This window comes from Aegilops tauschii, chromosome 7, assembly GCF_002575655.3.
Source record: "Aegilops tauschii subsp. strangulata cultivar AL8/78 chromosome 7, Aet v6.0, whole genome shotgun sequence".
Classification (NCBI taxonomy): domain Eukaryota; kingdom Viridiplantae; phylum Streptophyta; class Magnoliopsida; order Poales; family Poaceae; genus Aegilops; species Aegilops tauschii.
This window is the reverse complement of record NC_053041.3, coordinates 66,515,865-66,534,699: the sequence shown is the minus strand read 5'-3', so window position 1 is coordinate 66,534,699 and position 18,835 is coordinate 66,515,865. Positions and strand designations below refer to the sequence as shown.

The window sequence follows — 18,835 nt, the reverse complement described above, 5'->3', positions numbered from 1 at the left end:
AAATTATGCTACGATTCCCAACACACCTGCCGATGAACAATAAAATTCAAAAAATTCAAAAAAATTCTGAAATATTACACACGAAAGTTTAAAGAGTATTCTAGGCGCGTGCAAAATTTCAAGGTGTTTAAACATTTGATAAGCTCGTGGCAAAAATAACAAATGTGGCTTCTCAAAGAAACTTTCAAAAAGTGCACAGTGTAGACCGGATTTTGTTCTTTATGCCACAAGCTCTTAAAATGTTCAAACACCTTGAACTTTGGCACGTAGGTAGAAGACTCTCTAAACTTTCATGTGTAAATTTTTCAGATTTTTTAATTTGTTTTCAATGTACTGTTCATAGGTTACAGATGAGCCCAGACGCCGATTTGAATTTTCGTTTAGATAGTATTTATTTCCTCAAAGAATTACAAAGTCATATTTTCTTCTAACTGGGATTTTGAACTACAAATATGTATTGTATTCATTTCAAAATCTTGAGATAAGTGCACAAATATAAGTCTTGATTTAATAGATCTATGGTCTGTCATTTATTTGACTTTAAGGGTAATACTTTCCTTTTTCCTACAGGGCTAAAGGCGGAATTTTGAGGAATTAGAAGAAATGCATCTTACATTGCGGTATTTTATAAAAAAACAAATACACCTTATATAAAGGAACGGAGGGAGTACTTCATAATTAAAACGTCGTCCAAAAAGCATGCACATTTTCATGGAATATTTTTCATCATGGGAAGATATCACATGGAAATAAACACAGATAGATTAATGTGCTTTTTTTTCATTTCTTCAGGAAGGGCAACAGATATGATTTGATTATGTGGTGTGCTCGGTCGCTGCTTATGTGATACACTGATACTCTTCTAAAAAAAATGTGATACACTGAGATACTATCAAGGATTTTTTTTTTGAGAAATTACTATCAAGGAAGTTAGCTCATGTTCATACGCTCATAAGATATATGACTTGTCGATTATTTTTCATGATGATATTTTTAATTACCCATATATGACTTGTCGATTATCTAAAAGGCCGCAGGCCTGTCATTGCTGGGTATACGGGCATTCGGCCTGGCCCTCCTAGGCGTTCACCGCGGCCGTCCTCTTCTTGGCGCGCGCGCGCCCGATCGCCGCCGCCACCGCCACAAGCAGCCTTGCGGGCACGTTCGCACAGGCCTCCAAGCGCTGGAGCGTGTCGCCAGGCTCGCGGACGCCGTGAGCCGCAACCTCCCACCACAGCGCGGCCGCCATCGCGACGAGAAGAGGCATGCGCGGCGCTGCCAGGGCGACCTCGGTCCGGATCACGCGCGCGGCCGCCTCGGCACACCGGTGCGCCGCCCCCTCCTCGAGGCCCATCTGCCTGGCCCAGCCCTCGAGCGCCGCCTCGCAGCGCACGCGGACGACGCCCCTGGACTGCGAGACGCGCGTGCGGCGGTGGCGGGACGCGAGGGCGTTGGCGCCGTGCACCTCGGCGTCGCACGGCGCGCAGAGGAACGCCGCGTCGGCCCGGCAGTGCACGTCCGCCCCCGCGCCGCAGAGCTCGCAGCGCTCGCCCGCGGCGCACATCCCCGCTGCTGGACGTGCGGCCGCGGGCGGGGGAGACGTACGACGGACGACGGATGCAAAGGGAAGCGACGTCCGGCTCTTCTTTGGGTTGGCGAGGACGTGGAGTACCAGGTAGCCAGCCACGGCCATGTTGGAACAAGCGCGTGACACCTGCACGGCTGCACTTGCACGAGAGGCCAAGAGAGTGGAATAAAGTGGCCGCGGTTCGTCGACGTGAGCCGCGGCAGTTTAGCTACATTTCAGTCAGCTGTATTTCGAATTCGGGTCAGTCGATTTTGAATGAAGGAGAAGGAAGGGCCTCGCCAGGGAGAAGGAAGGGGCTCGCCTTCATCACCCAATTATCCATCTTAGGGTTCAGGGTGGGGGCAGTGATGGGGGCGGTGGTGGGGCTTCACTCGAGAAAGAACTCGGCAATTGCCAGGGCTAGAGGGATGGCCGGCGGCGGCGGCAACACGGCGGCGGGAGGAGGTTGAGGGGAGGGCGGGGCAGCGAGGCAGCGCGAGAGTGCAGCCGGCCGTGGGCGGTGGTCGCTGGCGGTTCGGCCTGGGCTGGATGGGGCGGGTGTGGGAGGAAGAAAAGAAACAGTAGATGTGGTTTGAGGTTGAAGACGAAGCACCAACGGTTGAGATAGGAAGAGATGAATCGACCGACCGTTTTTTTATTTTCAGTCGACTGACGACTAGCTACTCCCGAGCCGTGAGTTGGATGGCCCGGCGGTCACCGGTGGGATGTGCCGACCGACAGAGTCATCCTTGCCATGAAACCTTGTTGCCCACTATCTGAGCTCGGTCGATAGCTCGTGGTTTCATCGGGTAGTTATTTTACGGAAGGACTAACAGTCAGTCCCCTGAAATTCTAATTTGGGCGAAGTCACTTTTGCTAGCTGCGTTCAACAAGTGGTTTATTCTTTGATTAAGAAAAAGTGACTGCAAAGAAAAAAGTTCACTTTGAGTTGAAGGTCCAAATAGAGGAAGAAACAAGGGGAGCGGGTATAAAATTACTTTAACAATTAAAAAAACCATGAATTTCAGAAAAGTGAAAGCTGTGTTAAAAAAATGTTAGTGTATCCAAAAAAATTTGCTGATAGCATTCAAAACAATGTTCGTACTGTTTAAAAAATGTTTACATGTTTAAAAATAAATTTACCTGACACTTTCAGAAAATGTTTATGCAATGTAAAACAAATGTTTGTGTTAATCAAAAACATATTTCATACCATTTGAAAAATGTTCACGTATTTCAAAAAACATGTTGGTGACATTAAAAAATGCTATATACAATATAGAAAATATTCCCATAGTGTGAACCAACCCGTGGTTGGATTGTTAGAGGGACAGTGGTATCCCCAGCCCACCAGGGTTCAAGTCCTGGTGCTCGCATTATTCCTGGATTTATTTCAGGATTTCCGGCGAAGCGCTTTCAGTGGGAGGAGACGTTCCCGTCGACGACGAGGCGCCTACGGTGACTTCATAAATTTCAAGATGACATGCCAACTCAGTCTCTCGAAGGTGCTCATAGGGTAGGGTGTGCGTGTGTGCGTTCATAGGGATGATTGTATGCGCGTATGTATGAGCGCTTGCGTCTGTACTAATGTTCAATAAAAAATATTCCCATAGTTTCTTTAAAAAATCATATAAAAATGTTTCAACGTATATTTGAAAAACGTTTTGAATATATTCAAAGAATATTAAAAACTTATATTTGAAATATAAATTGCTAATGATGTATTTATAAAATGTTAAACATGTATAATAATGTTTTAGATGTATACTGAAGTACAACGTTTATGAAAAGAGTACAGATCAAAATATATATTTCAAAAAAATGTTAATGATGGAGTATTTGAGAAATTTTAAACGTGACAAAAAGCATGTTCCTGGTGACAAAAATATACAATGTATATGAAAAAGTAGATTTGTGTTAAAAAAGAAAAAGACAGAAAAAAATAAAGAATATCGAAGAAAGAAAAAAAGAAAACAAGGTACCAAAATTAAATAATAATAATAATAATAATAACGAAAGAAAACCGATGCAAACAGTGAAACCGGATAAGAAACACACAAGTGGAAAAAACTCAAGCTAGAGGCGCTGCAACACTGGCATTGGCCCATTCCCTCTCGCGTATATATAGCCCTGTCGAGAAACAGGCCCACCTAATTAGAGTCCACGTTGTTCTGGTCTAATACAACTCTCTTAACCGCATTGGAGCCCAAGCCAGAATAATATAATCCACGTCGGCCGAATGCATTAGATGGTATACACATCAATAAAGCTTCGCATATGTTCCTCAAAAAAAAAAGCTTCGCATGATTGTCACAAAAAAAATTAGATGGATATACGCCACATTGTTTGCATAATTATAATAAATCTAATACTTGTGGTGGTGTCACTTTAAAGAATAGATAAAAAAAACAGAAATGCAGAAAAATAAAATATAAAGTTTCCCAAGGAAAAATGAATTTGTGGCATTGGTATTACCATTAAAGAAGAAAAAAGAAAAATAAAAAGCAATGATAAAATTGGCACACAATTTACACTAAAATTTTGATTATTTCATAATATGCAAAAATAAACGTATAATATTGAACTTTCAAAAAATAAGAAAATTTCTAATGAGTGAATTAGTGGTATTGGTATTACCTTTAAATAAGAATTAAATGAAATAAATATTATTTGAAATGAAGTTGTCTAAGGGAGAAGAATTAGTGGCGCTGGTATTACCCTTCACAAAGAAAAAACTAGAATAAAGACTAAAATGAAATCAGAAAATTGAGCTTCCTAAAGAAGAATGAATGAGTGGCATCATATTACCCTTGAAGAAGAAATAACTTAAAAAAAACTCACACCCAAATTTGCGCCAAAAATTGCACATTTTGTGATATGTAAAGAGTAAGCATATAATAGTGCAATTTCCGCACTCTAGTATATTTTACACGTATATTTTACACACATATAGTATATTAGTTGCATATATACTTACGCACACAAATACATATTGATATTTTCTAAGAAAGAATGAAGCAGTGGCATTGGTATTACCCTTAAAGAAGAACACAAAATGAAAATAAAACTTAAAACAAAAACTTGCACCTAATTTGCACGGAAAATTGCGCTTTTAAAATGTGCAAGAATAAACCTATAATAGTGAAAGTTCGCACTCTGGTATAAATTTAAAAACATACTCCCTCCGTTCCTTTATATAAGATGTATTTGTTTTTTGATAAAACTCCAAAATGTAAGGTGCATTTCTTCTAATTCCTCATAATTCCCATGTTAGCCCTTCAGAAAAAAGGAAAGTATCTTTCTCCTGATTGTCTGTATCTCTCCTTGTAGCAAAAGAAGGAAAGTATCTCTCTGTCGATTGCATGTATCTCTTAGTTTCCTAGACTAACTGATTTACTTGCCACTAACAAACAAATTTGCCAAGGGTAGTTTCGTCCTAACTTGTCTATAATTATGTGTTTATTCACTGTGTCGAAAATAATACAACTTACATAAAGGAAAGGAGGGAGTATTGTATAATACTTGTGTCTATACTTACACACACACAAATAAAAAATGACGCTTTTCCAAGCAAGAATGAATTAGTGCAATTGGTATTGCCCTTAACCGAAAAAATAAATTAAAACTAAACAATGAAAAAATGTTGTTTTCTGAAAAAGAATGAATTAGTGACATTGGTATTACCCTTCAAGAAGAAAGAAAATGAAATAAGAAACTTAAAAAAATGAAGTTTTCTACGGAGTAATGAATTAGTGGCATTAATATTACCCTTCAAGAAGTAAGAAAATGAAGAAGAAAAAACATGTGCACAAATTTGCACTGAAATTGCACTTTTTATAACACGATGTTACACACATATTGTATTATACTTATGTGCATACATTTATACTCACCCAACATCCCACAAATACCCATAAGAACCAAACTACTAAATAAGAAAATAAAAATAAAAATAAACACACATAAAATCAGGGGAAAAAGGAAATAGGGAACAATTTGCAAGCCAAATAAGAAAAATGATTGGCCCCAAAACAGGGGCAAGTTGAAACCCAATCGTTCGAGGCATAAACATACTATACATATACTTATGGTATTCTTACATTAAGAGGCTAGGTCTCTTTTCCTAGCAGCCTACATTGTTTGGTATGTTAATGATGTGAGAATGATGGCCATGTATCCAAAAGCTAAAGTTATACCTAGCAATTAACAAAAAAAAATCCCAATGACACTTGAGGATATCTTATATTTTTATCTCGCACCAAAATTCTAGTGGAATTTTGGTAGCTGAATTATATCACGTCAATCATTTATATTCCTGGAAATTCGTCAATTATCTTTAGTTCATTTTAAAATCCCGCTTTACAATGTCAATTCTACTTAGCCAGTACATTTGATCCTGACTTTGTTGCTTCATTGTTGATGGTCTTCATCACTCGACGTATGTAGTTTTAGTTTTGTACTTGGTATGGGTATTCAAGGTTAGCCCTTGTTAAAAGTAAAGCGCATTTAGTATATGCAATGTTTAGAACATGCTCATGTGAATCATGCACCCGAGATCATCTTCGTTCAATTCTTGTAAACCGGGATTATCCTTCTCTAAGGTAGCAGAAAAGCACGGTGCATATGTTTCAAAGGACTATAGCTAAACTGTAGTGTAGGCTAGGTTATGTTCGAACATGGTGCTAGGATGATGTAGTTTATGGTTTAAACTGAACTTTACTCATTGCTTCTAGTGAAAAAATGTTTATCCAAGTTAACAGTTCCCCCAAAGAAATTACAAATTTCACTATCTTATAGCTTTGCTGTAAGTAATATTGTGTGAAACTCTGAGTCATCTTAATGTGTTTAAAAAATCCTAATGTGTTGTTCTAAGTTATGTACGAATGGTGTTCCATTATGTGAATAAGAAATGTTGGAGCATATTACTCCAAAGCCCCATGTATATAGTACAATTTATTTGAGGTGCCTTTTTCCTGTTGCCTATAATAGAAGGAGTAAGCTATTATTGGTTATAAAACATGGACAAGTATATATACTGATATTGATGTTTCCAGGATGATGTATGTCGCTGCTCACTGGCCTGGTACTTGTTACCCGCATTTGATATTGTACTGCCGACCTAGTACTTATTACACACATTTGATATTGTACTGATCTATTTAGTTACATGAACTCATGTCTTATCAAACAACCCTTGAAAAATGTAAAAATTCAGGTCATAGTTGTCATGTAACATCAGTAGGAGTGCGTAGGTGATGTTTGGGAGGGAGAAACCTAAAAGTTGGAAATATTCTCTTACTACCTAGAAGTTGTCATAGTCAATATGGTCTCATGTGGTCTTGCTTAGGTCTCAAAATAACAGCGAGTATGTCCAGCAAGCTTTCACAAGAAAGACAGTAAATGAAATCTACTATTTGGTACCTAGAAATTCCGAACATTAATTTTGAAATTCACATGTCAAGATCATTGCAATTAGTATTCTTATGTTATTATGTTGAGTATTTGCATTACCACAATAAAGAATGTTGAGTGTCTGCACACCAAAAAATGGTGTATTATCATGCATGGTGGTTTCAAGTTTGCTTACAAGAAGGTATATATGTTGATGTTCTTCACATGTGCTAGCTCAGCGTGTGCGGATGTGCATGTTGCGCCTTATGGAAAGCAACCAGGGAAATGGTGTTGTGTACATGTAGATTTTATTTGAAATTAGTTCAGCTTTATGAGGTTCTATACATATTAAAAGGAAATATGTTGTACAGCCTGTCAAATAACTCCCTCAATTGATTTTTCAGTTCCATGATTGTTTAGTTATACTAGCAAGATACCCGTGCGTTGCATGGAACATCAAGATGCATTTGTATGAGTAGTTTATCTTGTGAGAGAAAATGATGAACGAGGGAAGGCCTTATTTGCGAATTTGGAGAGGGGTGTGGGTATCTTTTTGCAAAATTGCCATAGTTTCCTTCCTATCCGTCAGATATAAATCGTACGACCTATATTGCAGGATGGTAGGCACACCATCATCACCAACTCTGTTTTTTATAAGAGTGGAGATAATGTTGGAAGATTATTGGATGTTGATAGATGCTATGTTGCCTACAAAAAGGAAAAAAGTCCAGATAACCCCCGAGGTTGCACAAACCAGTCACTCCACCCCTTGAAGTCCAAAACAAATTGCTTAACTCCCTAACCATTCCAATACCATTTAAACGATCTCCCAATCCTATAAGGATGTAATCAAGTTTGAGGGGATTGTTTAAATGGTATTTGAAAGGTCAATGCGTTAAGTAACTGGTTTTGGACTTAAGGGGTGGAGTGGCCTGTTTGTGCAACCTCAGTGGGTTATGTATAATTCTTTCTGCAAAAGACACCAAGTTTACAACCCATCATGGAATGCTTTTAATAGATCCCCTATTTCTCATATCTATGTGCGTGCAATGATTGTTGTTTTCATGACATACGTCTGATTTTCTTTTAGAAATCAGTCAGGCGTATTAAAAAGTTTTCCAAAAGAAAAACTAATACATGTTTTTTCCTCCAAAGGCGTCGATGGCAATGGTTCCCAGCACAACATGCCACCTGTGTCATGCCAATCATGCGGGCCCACTAGCCCACGTGCTCGACACATGACGGGCTGGCATGACACGTGGCTGAGAGGGCCATGCTTGGGCCTTCAGGCGAGACCCGCGTGCCAGCATGGCACGAACTATTTTTCTTTTTCTAGATACTTATAGCAAAAAATAGACCAAAAAAAGCCCAACCGGCCCGAAAAAGCATGCACACCATTAGAGCTAAACGTGCCGCGAGCTGGCCCATATAAACATGCCTAGCCGGGCCCTGTCATGCCTGATACGTTGCAGCGTGGGCTGGGGCGTGCTGTGCTGGCCCACTTGGCCAGGTTTGGTTCCCACTGGAGCGCACATGTCCTCGAGCATCGTCAACTGGCACCTCAGCGGCCCGCAACTCATATTTAGCACTTAGGTCTCGCGGGCCGGCTTCCTCCTCCCCAAGCTCGCACCAGCCAACCACCCGTATATGCGTTTTCTCTCCCCTAGCGGAAAAACTAGGGTTTGATCGCGGGCGGCGGATCACGGCGGGAGCTTGCAGTGAGCCGTCCTTTGATCACCTCTCGGATCCATCTCCCCCCCGAGCTTATCTTCCTGCTTGCGGGTGGCGGAGGCGGGTTCCCGAGCGGCATCTGGAGGGGCGTTTGACCTTGGGTTGATGGCGGGCGACCAATCTGGATCGCAGGGCAGCAAGAAGGAGAGCGTGGCAGATCTTCTGGCCCATTTGAATCTGCAAGAGGAGGAGGACGATGAGTTCATCTGGGAAGAAGAGCTGCCGGACAGAATTGAGCCGGCCAAGTGGCTAGCCATAGCTAGGGTGCACACACCAAAATTCTTTAGCCCTAGCGCTTTGTACGCAGATATGCGGTCGGCCTGGAACCCAGCGAGGCCGGTGGTGTGGAGGAGAATTAACGACAATCTCTTTACAGCACAGTTCGGCTGTCTCGGCGACTGGAATAAGGCGATGAACGATGGACCGTGGCTCTTTCGCGGCAATGGTGTGATTATGTGTGAGTACGATGGGTTTAAGGACCCGGAGTCAGTCAAGTTGGACAAGCTGGCAGTATGGGCACAAATTCATAAGCTGCCAAATAACTTCTTGATCGAGCCGGCCGTCAAGGGTATGGCTTCAAAAATAGGGGAGGTGCTGGAGGTTCAGTTAACTCTCCCGGCTGGTTTCTTTGGGTCCTTTGTGAGGGTGAGGCTGAATATTGACATGAACGCAAAGATTAAACGCTTTGTTACAGGGAGGAAAGGAGATGAGAGAGTCCGCTATCAGGTACAATATGAAAAAAATACCTACTTTCTGCTACAACTGCGGTGAATTTGGCCACTGGCATGAGGAATGTGGAGACGGAGAACATGATGCATCCAAGTTCGAATGGGGGGAGTTTGTGTTGGCTGAGTCTAGCCGTGCTAGGTCTGGACCTGGACGTGGCAGCTATGGACCACGAGGAGGCCGGGGGACGCAGTATGCCCGAGGCCGTGGTAGGGGGAGAGAGGGCTATGATCCCAACAAGAGCTGGAGGTTTAATGCACAGGGGGAAAATTTGACTGACAAAAATGATGCTTCAGAGGAACCCCAAAGGGGTAGTGGGGACAAATCAATTGTAGATGCCGCTGTTGGCAATACTGTTAATGGTGCAGGTCGTCAAGGCAAGGGGGTCATTGATCCCTGTTCCTCAGAAATAAACAACAGTGGCTCTGTTGCTGATGTGGCGTGTGCCCCTGCAGCGACACCAACCTCAGTAGTGGCATCGGATCCTAAAGATGCTGGGGATACAGAGAACCCTGAGAGCTCAGTTTCAAACAAGAGACAAGCGGCCGAAAATACAGCTAGCTCATCTACCGCCATCATTCTCTCTGGGAAAGGGGTGGTACACACAGCAGTTGATGCTTTTGCAAATGTGGCGAGCACATATGAGAAGGAAGATGGGGGACTGACAGAGGTTCCCCCTCTACCCCCAGTCTATGTATCACCACGTAAAATGAACAAAAGGATCAGGAAATCACTTGAGCAGCAGGTGGACAGTGTGAAGAATGGAAAGGACATTTTGGCGAGGTCCGATGGGGGAGTTCGCCATGATCAATGAGTCTAATGGCGTGGAACTGTCGTGGAGCGGGCAATGCCGCGACAGTCCGGGAACTTCGCGATTTCCCGAGGAAGTTTGCCCCTTCGGTGTTAGGCGTAGTAGAAACTCAGATAAGCAAATCAACTGCTGAAGACCTAGCACCGACGATTGGTTATGAATGTAGTTTTGCTGTAGGTAGTTCCGGCCGGAGCGGCGGACTTGTAATTTTTTGGAATAAAGAAATAAAAGTTGAGGTTCTAAGCTACTCCCGTTATCACATTGATGCAAGAGTAGAAGGGCTGGAGCATAGTGAATGGCGTATGACTTTGGTCTATGGTGAGGCACAAATAGCAGAAAGGCACAAAACATGGACAACTTTGAAAGACTTGGCAGCACACTCAGCTTTGCCGTGGGTCACTTTGGGTGATTACAATGAAGTGTTGCTCCTTAGCGAGCATGACGGAATTGGTAACAGAAGTCAAGCCCAAATCGATGCATTCAGAGATGCAATTGACGTATGTTGTTTGAAAGATTTAGGATATAATGGCAACATCTGGACCTTTGAGAAAAAAGTGGTGGGGGGCTCCTATACCTGTGTGCGCCTTGATCGAGCACTGGCAGACCCATCTTGGGAGCTTCTGTTCCCAGATGCAGCTGTTGATCATCTCACATGTGCTTGCTCAGACCACTCACCCATACTCCTGAAATTGAACACGAATTCGACTCAAGGGAGATTACCGAAGCAGTTTCGCTACGAAGCTATGTGGGAACGTCATTCTGATCTCTGTAAGGTAGTGACCGATGCTTGGTATGCAGCCCCTCAGGCAACATCGGTCAGTGATGTAAAGCAAAAATTGTCCCTGTTAACTACTGATCTGAGTAGATGGGAGAAAGAGACCTTTGGAAGCGTACGAAGCAAAATTAGAGAGCTGAAAGGACATCTGGAAAGTCTAAGAAGGAGAACAGGGAGGCTGGGTCCGGATCATTTAGAGCTAAAAATCACAGAAAACTTGGTTGAACTTTATCATAGGGAGGAAACAATGTGGAGACAGCGCTCCCGCATCCAGTGGCTCTCTGAAGGGGATCGCAACACACATTTTTATCATCAGAGAGCAAGTATGAGAAGGAGGCGTAACAAAATTAAAAAGTTGATGGCTGCTGACGGACACGAAGTCTCTGATCAGGAGGAGTTGGAAACCATGACATCGGAGTTTTATCAAAATTTGTTCACCTCAGAAGGTGTGCAGAACATGGAAGGAGTACTAGATACGGTACCTTGCAAAATCACACAAGCTATGAATGACTCTGTCACCAAACCTTATACAGTGGAAGAGGTAAAGAAGGCAGTTTTTCAGATGTACTCCCTCAAATCGCCAGGCCCAGATGGATTCCCTGCAAAGTTTTTTCAGCACCATTGGGATACATGTGGAGAGGAGGTGACTAGGGCTGTTCTCCGTATTGTCAAGGGTATGGAATGTGCAGAGGCTATCAATGACACACTCCTGGTATTAATTCCCAAGGTACAAACTCCGTTAAATTTGTCTCAATTCCGGCCTATAAGTTTATGTTATGTGCTATATAAGATTGCCTCAAAAGTCCTGGCAAATCGTTTGAGGGAGATCTTGCCTGACATAATTTTTGAAGAGCAATCTGCTTTTATTCACGGGCGTTTGATAACTGACAATATTATATCAGCCTACGAATGTTTACATTTCATGAAGAGGAACAAGGCGCAGAAACATAGATCATGCGCTCTCAAGCTCGATATGATGAAAGCCTATGACAGGGTTGAGTGGGCCTACCTTCAGGCAATAATGGAGAAACTGGGTTTTGATCATCATTGGATCTCGGTTATAATGAACATGGTGAGCACAGTATCTTTTTCAGTTTTATTTAATGGGAACAGATTGCAGAGTTTCAAACCATCAAGAGGTATCCGGCAGGGAGACCCTCTTTCACCCTACCTTTTCTTGTTGGCGGCAGAGGGCCTTTCGTGCCTTTTAAAATCCAACAATCAGTCATCGCAGCTCAGGGGCATCCAGGTGGCACAGTCGGCATCGCCGGTTAACCACCTTCTTTTTGCAGATGACAGCCTGCTGTTTTTCAAAGCAAGTCGAGAAGGGGTGGAGGAAGTGTCAAACCTACTAGATGTTTATTGTAATGCATCTAGTCAAAGGGTAAACAGAGACAAATCTTCAATATTTTTTAGTAAAGGTCGTCCCCAGAATGTGAAGGAGGAAGTAAAGATGCTACTTCATGTTCAGAATGAATCTCTTAGTGAGAAATATTTGGGCATGCCCTCTGATGTGGGAAGATCAAAAAATGGCACTTTCAAATATTTGAAAGATAGAGTTTGGAAGAAGATTCAGGGTTGGCTTGAGAAATTACTTTCTATGGGAGGAAAAGAAGTGCTTATAAAGTCTGTTGTGCAGGCCATCCCTGTTTATTCCATGGGATGTTTTAAACTTCCACGGGGGCTATGCGAACACTTGAATATGATGATAAGGAAATTCTGGTGGGGAGCAAAAGAAGGGAAGAGGAAAGTTGCGTGGGTGTCTTGGGATGTGATGACCAAACCGAAATATTTGGGAGGCATGGGGTTCAGAGACCTTGAATTGTTTAATTTAGCGCTTCTAGCTCGTCAAGCATGGAGACTGTTAGAGAATCCAAATTCCTTGAGTGCAAAACTATTGAAGGCGGTATATTTCCCGGGAACATCTATTCTGCACGCACAACTAGGATCACACCCATCGCAAGTTTGGAGGGCCATAGTGGAAGGAAGGGACGTCCTGGTTCAGGGCTTGATTCGGCGTATTGGTGATGGAACATCCACGGAGATTTGGAACCACAACTGGCTTCCCAGGGAGAGCTCAATGAGACCCATCACGACTGCAAATGGTAATCTTTTCCTTGTCTCAGAACTGATTGATGAGACATCCTCTAGATGGAGAGAGGACCTAGTTCGGCATACTTTCTTACCCATGGATTCGGAGGTGATTCTGGGCATACCCTTATGTACAAGGAACATGACAGACTTTTGGTCATGGGCACATGAGAACAATGGTAACTTTACAGTTCGGTCGGCCTATAAGATGCTAGTCAACACCAAGTATAGTCGCGAAGGTTGGTTGTTTCATGATGCTGGTAGCTCGAATACAGTGGACTCGGCAAAGCAATGGACTAATCTATGGGGATCACTGATTCCTTCAAAGCTCAAAGTCTTTCTTTGGCGCTTGGCTAAACATTCGATACCCACCTTTGACGTACTGGAGCATAGAAACATGGCCGACTCTGCATGCTGCCCTCTTTGCAGGGCTCCTGATTCATGGCGCCATGCTCTTCTGGACTGCTCTCCAGCAAGATGTGTATGGGCATTGGCCAATGAGACGATGGTGCAGAAGATGACTGAAGTTAAAGACACACATGCAAAGCAATGGATTTCAGCTATGCAGGACCTGTTATCGCACATGGAATACACTGAGATGGTTGTGACACTTTGGGCAGTGTGGTATTCCAGAAGAAAAGCTGTTTATGAGCATGATTTTCAGGCACCCTTGGAAACACATCACTTCATCAAAAGGTATATTCTTGAACCGGGAAACATAGAACAGAAGTTGAAGCCCACACAAACAGTGCAAAACAGAATTTTGGTGAAAGAGCCATGGGTTAGGCCACCACAAGGTATATGCAAGTTTAATGTTGATGGTGCTGTATCAAAGAGAGGTAACAGAGGGACAGCAGCTCTGGTGTGTCGAGATGATCAAGGAATTTATATGGGATCGTCGTCAATTACTTTTCCTGGAATTCTGGATGCGCCTACGTTGGAGATACTTGCATGTAGAGAGGCACTAGCACTTGCTTTGGATCTTCAAATCCGGAAAGTCTTGGTGTCCTCAGACTGTTCTACAGCCGTCAAGGAGGTGAATGCAGGAGAGGCAGGACGTTGTGCTGCTATCATTAAAGAAATCAATGAAAGATCAAAGGAGTTTGAGAGTTGTATTTTCATTCATGAGAGAAGAAGCAGAAACCTTGAAGCGGATGCTTTAGCTAAATTTTCCCTTTCTTTGGATATAGGTAGACATGTTTGGTTTGCTCAACCACATGATATTGTAACGATTCTGGTGAACTTATTTGAATGAGAATCGTTTTTACCCCTAAAAAAAACTTAGCTCTCGCGCTAGCGACCTAGGCGCACCCCTCAAGCGCCCGATATAGTCTTTTGGCCGACCCATTCCAGGTTTATTCACCATCGGTCTTGGGAAGGTGAACCTTCCCCAAACCGATTTTTGCTTTTTCCTCCGGTTTTTTCTTTCTATTTCTTTTACATTTTTTCTTTTCTTACTGTTCATATTTTTTTTTCTGTCTTACTTCTTTTTCTTTTATGTTTTTTGCGAAAATCTTTCAATTTTCTAAAGACTTTTTAAAAACAATATCATTGTTTCAATTAGCGATTTTTTTTCAAAACCATGAACATTAAAAAAAATTTGTGAACATATTCTGAAGTTGTGTGCATTTTTCAAATCTTGATATGTTCTACCAATTCGTCACAATTTTTGAATTTGTGAACATTTATTGAATCTCATGAACAATTTTTGAATGCATGAACACTTTCCGAATTCGTGAATATTTTTTTAAAACACCGAACATCGTTTGAATCAAAGAACTTTGTTTCAAAAATTCGGAATCGAATTTTGAAATTCGCAAACAATTTTTGTTTTTGTGAACATGTTTACAAATTCACGAACATTATTTAAATTCCCGGAATTTTGTTTAAATTCATGTGCATTTTTTACGCAAATGATTTGCAAAACTTTTAACATTTTTTGAATATGCGAACATTTATTAAAAAACATGTACATTTTTCTAATCCACAGAAATATTAAGATTTCTCTAACATTTTCAAAATGATGGATATTATTTTTGAATTCATGATCATTTTATGAGTTCTTGAACATTTGTTTGTCAAAATTCTGGATTATTTACAAATTTGGATTTTTTGGAATCCGGAAATATTTCAACGAGAAAAAATATACTAAAGATAAAAGCAAAAACACAAAATAAAAAAACAGGGCGCTCCCCCTCCCCCACGCGCATGGGCTAGCCCAACAGGGCGGGCCTGGGCGGTGAGTGATGCGCGCCCAGTCAACGGAACCCTCGCAGTAAGGGAACAAAAGATGGGGGCCGGCAACAGCCTCGTTTTTCTTTCATGATTTTCGTTTTTGCTTTTTGCTTTTTTGTAATTTTGGTTTTGATTTCAAATATTCTAAAACTGTATATTTCAAAATTCACTCTAAATAAAACATTTTTAAAAAATTAAATATGTATTGAGAAAAGTTTTATAACGTATACGAATAATTATAGAAAAAGGTAGAATGTTTATGAAACAATTTGATCACGTATTCTAAAAAAATTAGTCAAGAATTTGATTTTTTTTGAACAAGTGTTTGAATAATGTTAATCCAGCACTTGGGAAATGCTAAATGTGTATAGAAAAATTGTTCACCATGTAGTTGAGAAATAATAACTACAATTTGATTATATATATAAAATTTCTAATTATGCATTCAATAAAAAATTTGAACAAAAATTTGAAAAATGCTAAACAAGTATTTGGAAAAATGTTAATCAAGCATTGGAAAAAAATTAAATGTGTTTAGAAAAAATGCTGACCATGTGTTAGAAAATGTTAATGTTGGCTTAAAAATATATTAATCAAGCATTTGAAAAATGTTAAATGTGCATAGAAATTTTTTGACGATGTATTAGAAAATATTATTCTATTATTTGAAAATCTTTTTGAAGCATTTGAAAGAGTTTAAAGTGTGTATAGAAAAAATGTTGACCATGTATTCAAGAAATGCTGACCATGTATGTGAATTGTTTTAATCATGTATTTGAAAAATGTATATCAAGAATATGAAATATGTTAAAGTATGTATAGAGAAACTGTTGACCATTTATGAAAACAATGTTAAACTCGTATAGGAAAAAGGAAAAAGAAACCAAAGAAAAAAAGGAATTGAGAAAGGAAAAAATGGATAAAAACCATGAAAGGAACAAAAAGAAACCAAAAGGAGAACGAAAGAAGAGACAAAAAGATGTATAATGAAAAAAATAAAACCAAAGAAAACCAGGGGAAAAAACCCTGAGAAAACCGAATAAAAGAAAAGAAAATGCCCAGTCAAAACCGAGAAAGAAAAAAAATCAAAGAAAGAAATAAAGGAAAAGAATCTAAGAAACCAAGAAAACCAGGTAGAAACAAAGAAACCATAGAAAAACAAAGATAAAAATGAAGAAAACAAAAGTTTATGAAAGCCGAGAGAGAAACTACGAAAACCGGTGAAAAACTGAAGTTATATCAAAGAAAAAAACCCAAATAAAACCGGCGAACAATAATAAGAACCGAAGAAAATACAAAAGAAAACGTGAAATAGAAAGAAAAAAACAAAGAAAAACTACCGTAATAGGCCGGCCCATATGTTCAGCCCATTCAGCGAGATATAGCTCTCGGGCGTTCCCATGCCGCCGAACAGAACCCCCCTCAGCGGCCACAGGTAGCCAGCAGCAGATAAGATTTTGATAGCACAAGGCCGAGTGCTGATCCCATAGCGGCCACAGGAAACAAAGCCGAAACGAATATAGCAGCAGCCCAGGATAAGATTCAAAATATCTTGACGACTGTGCAGCTCGCAGGCTGCGGCAATGGCGGCGACACTGCAGTTCATCAGCCTGCTCGGCACCTCCTCCGCCCATCCAGCCCCTTCCTGCAGCAGCAGCAACGAGAAGCAGCACCGCTCTGTCCACCTGCCGCAGCAGCAGCAGGGGAGGAGGAAGAGCGGGAGGAGGCTCCGCGCCGTCCGCGCCGTCGAGACGGGCGCCGAGCCTGCCACCGCCGACTCTGAGACGACGGTGGAGCCGCCGTCCGTCGACTTTGCGTTCGTCAGCGTGAGTCCTTCTCTCCTGCCTGGATCGGTCATTTGTTCTGCTTTTTGATTTCCGTTCGTCCGCTGGCGATGCTGCTGCATGCAATTGCAGCCTCGGTTGCTGCCGGACGGGACGCCGGACGTGCACTACCGGACGGCGTGCGGCGGGCAGAAGCTCAGGGACATCATGCTCCAAGGTTACATCGACCTCTACGGGCCTTACGTGAGTGCCGCCCCGGCCCCGCCTGCGATCTCTCCTTCCTTCATCTTGGTGCCCAATGCCGATGCTGTTGACGCTGCTGCTGCTGCAGGATAAATTGCTGCTCAACTGCTCGGGAGGCGGCGAGTGCGGGACTTGCATCGTGGAGGTAAACCAACTTTCAGAGTTAATGTTGAAACCGCAAGTGCTGGATAAGCACATCTGTAGGATATCTCTAGAAACAATCCTTGCTATTAACTGCAGCCGCAACTCGGAAAACTCTCAAAATATCCATTCCCCTTCACATTTTTTTCAGGTAGTTGAAGGCGGCGAAATGCTTTCTCCGAAAAACGAAGTAGAAAAGGAAAAGCTCAAAAGGGTGTGTGCACAGCTCCCTAGCTCAGTCCATTCATAATTTCCACTAAATACCCAATTATGGTAAAGAGAAACAATGATAATAACAGTGTAACTTTGTGCTAAACTCTGAATGTTGATCTTCAGAAACCCAAGTCATGGAGGCTGGCGTGCCAGGCCACGGTTGGCAACCCAGATTCAACAGGACAGGTATCGCAAATAGGCCCACATTCTGTTTTATGAACATTCCAAGTAAACATCATGGACTTGAATGATTCTTTACTCTGTGTAGATGGTCATACAACAGCTACCAGAGTGGAAGGTACACAAGTGGGACAAGTGACTGGCGTATAACATTATGATGATTATGCAGTAGACCTCATGAGTCATGACCCTGGAAGTATTAAGGCAGGAGCAACACTTGGTCAAGAGAAGAAGAACTAGAGGCTGTCTGCTTGAAACCTCAGCGAGGACTATATGTAAAGGCCGACACAGAGACATGTGAAGGCGTCCCATAGAACTAGAAGCACAGGCGCACTTCCTTGCGCTCGCAAACAAATACGTAGTGCAAAATAATCCAAAGTGCTCCAATGCTCAAATATAAAACAATCGGTTCATTTTTCTCATCCTAGGCGATCACCTATTGTATAATACTGTGCATCACCTCGGCACCCTCGCTCACCAAGTCCACAAAAAAATCGTCATCGCGACTACACTACACACATATCTCATCGAGCCATCGTCCACCGGCACAATTTTCACAACTATTCCCTCATTTTCACAACTATCTCGCGACTTCACACTACACACATATCTCATCGAGTCATCGTCCATCGCTGGAGGTTGTTCTGGACGTTCTCAAACATGATTGCATTCCCTGATTGAGTAATACAAGAATTATTTCGCGAAAAAGAGTGAACGTCCACTGGCACAATTTTCACCACTATCTGTTTGACGCGGTGATACGGGGCAAACCGTATGGGTAGCCCAATCTTCACAAAGTGAAGGTGCATTCGAGGATGAACGCGGAGAAATCGTAAGGGAAACACAAGCGTGCAGCACTCAAAGACAAAATGCACAACCAAATCTCTCATACCACAAGTCAATACAAGAGGAACAGTTAGATCCAACAACAAACAAGAGAAATAAGG

At 41.9% G+C, this 18,835-nt stretch overlaps 2 protein-coding genes across 2 annotated transcripts; one reads left to right on the top strand and one right to left on the bottom strand.

The window, feature by feature from the left end:
- Positions 1–212: 212 nt before the first annotated feature.
- On the bottom strand, positions 213–6,706 carry LOC109762708 (uncharacterized). Its single transcript, XM_020321584.3, has 2 exons — positions 6,683–6,706; positions 213–1,546 (listed from the first exon to the last, which is right to left on the bottom strand). The coding sequence occupies exons 1-2, from the start codon at positions 6,704–6,706 to the stop codon at positions 1,079–1,081; spliced, it is 492 nt and encodes a 163-aa protein (XP_020177173.1). The 3' UTR covers positions 213–1,078.
- A 10,012-nt stretch (positions 6,707–16,718) lies between these two features.
- On the top strand, positions 16,719–18,310 carry LOC109756325 (photosynthetic NDH subunit of subcomplex B 3, chloroplastic). Its single transcript, XM_020315180.3, has 6 exons — positions 16,719–17,153; positions 17,244–17,354; positions 17,443–17,499; positions 17,647–17,709; positions 17,832–17,894; positions 17,977–18,310. Exons 1-6 carry the CDS (start codon positions 16,911–16,913, stop codon positions 18,025–18,027), a joined length of 588 nt encoding a protein of 195 aa, XP_020170769.1. The 5' UTR covers positions 16,719–16,910; the 3' UTR covers positions 18,028–18,310.
- Positions 18,311–18,835: the final 525 nt, after the last annotated feature.

Excerpts from the sequence above, each read along its gene's own strand:
- LOC109762708 (XM_020321584.3), bottom strand. The coding sequence starts at position 6,706 with ATGTGTGTAATAAGTACTAGGTCG. Across the intron at positions 1,547-6,682 it reads GTGTAATAAGTACTAGGTCG|CGCTGCGAGCTCTGCGGCGC; the intron begins GCAGTACAATAT and ends GCCGCGGGCGAG.
- LOC109756325 (XM_020315180.3), top strand. The coding sequence starts at position 16,911 with ATGGCGGCGACACTGCAGTTCATCAGCCTGCTCGGCACCTCCTCCGCC. Across the intron at positions 17,154-17,243 it reads TCGACTTTGCGTTCGTCAGC|CCTCGGTTGCTGCCGGACGG; the intron begins GTGAGTCCTTCT and ends ATGCAATTGCAG. Across the intron at positions 17,500-17,646 it reads GCGGGACTTGCATCGTGGAG|GTAGTTGAAGGCGGCGAAAT; the intron begins GTAAACCAACTT and ends CATTTTTTTCAG.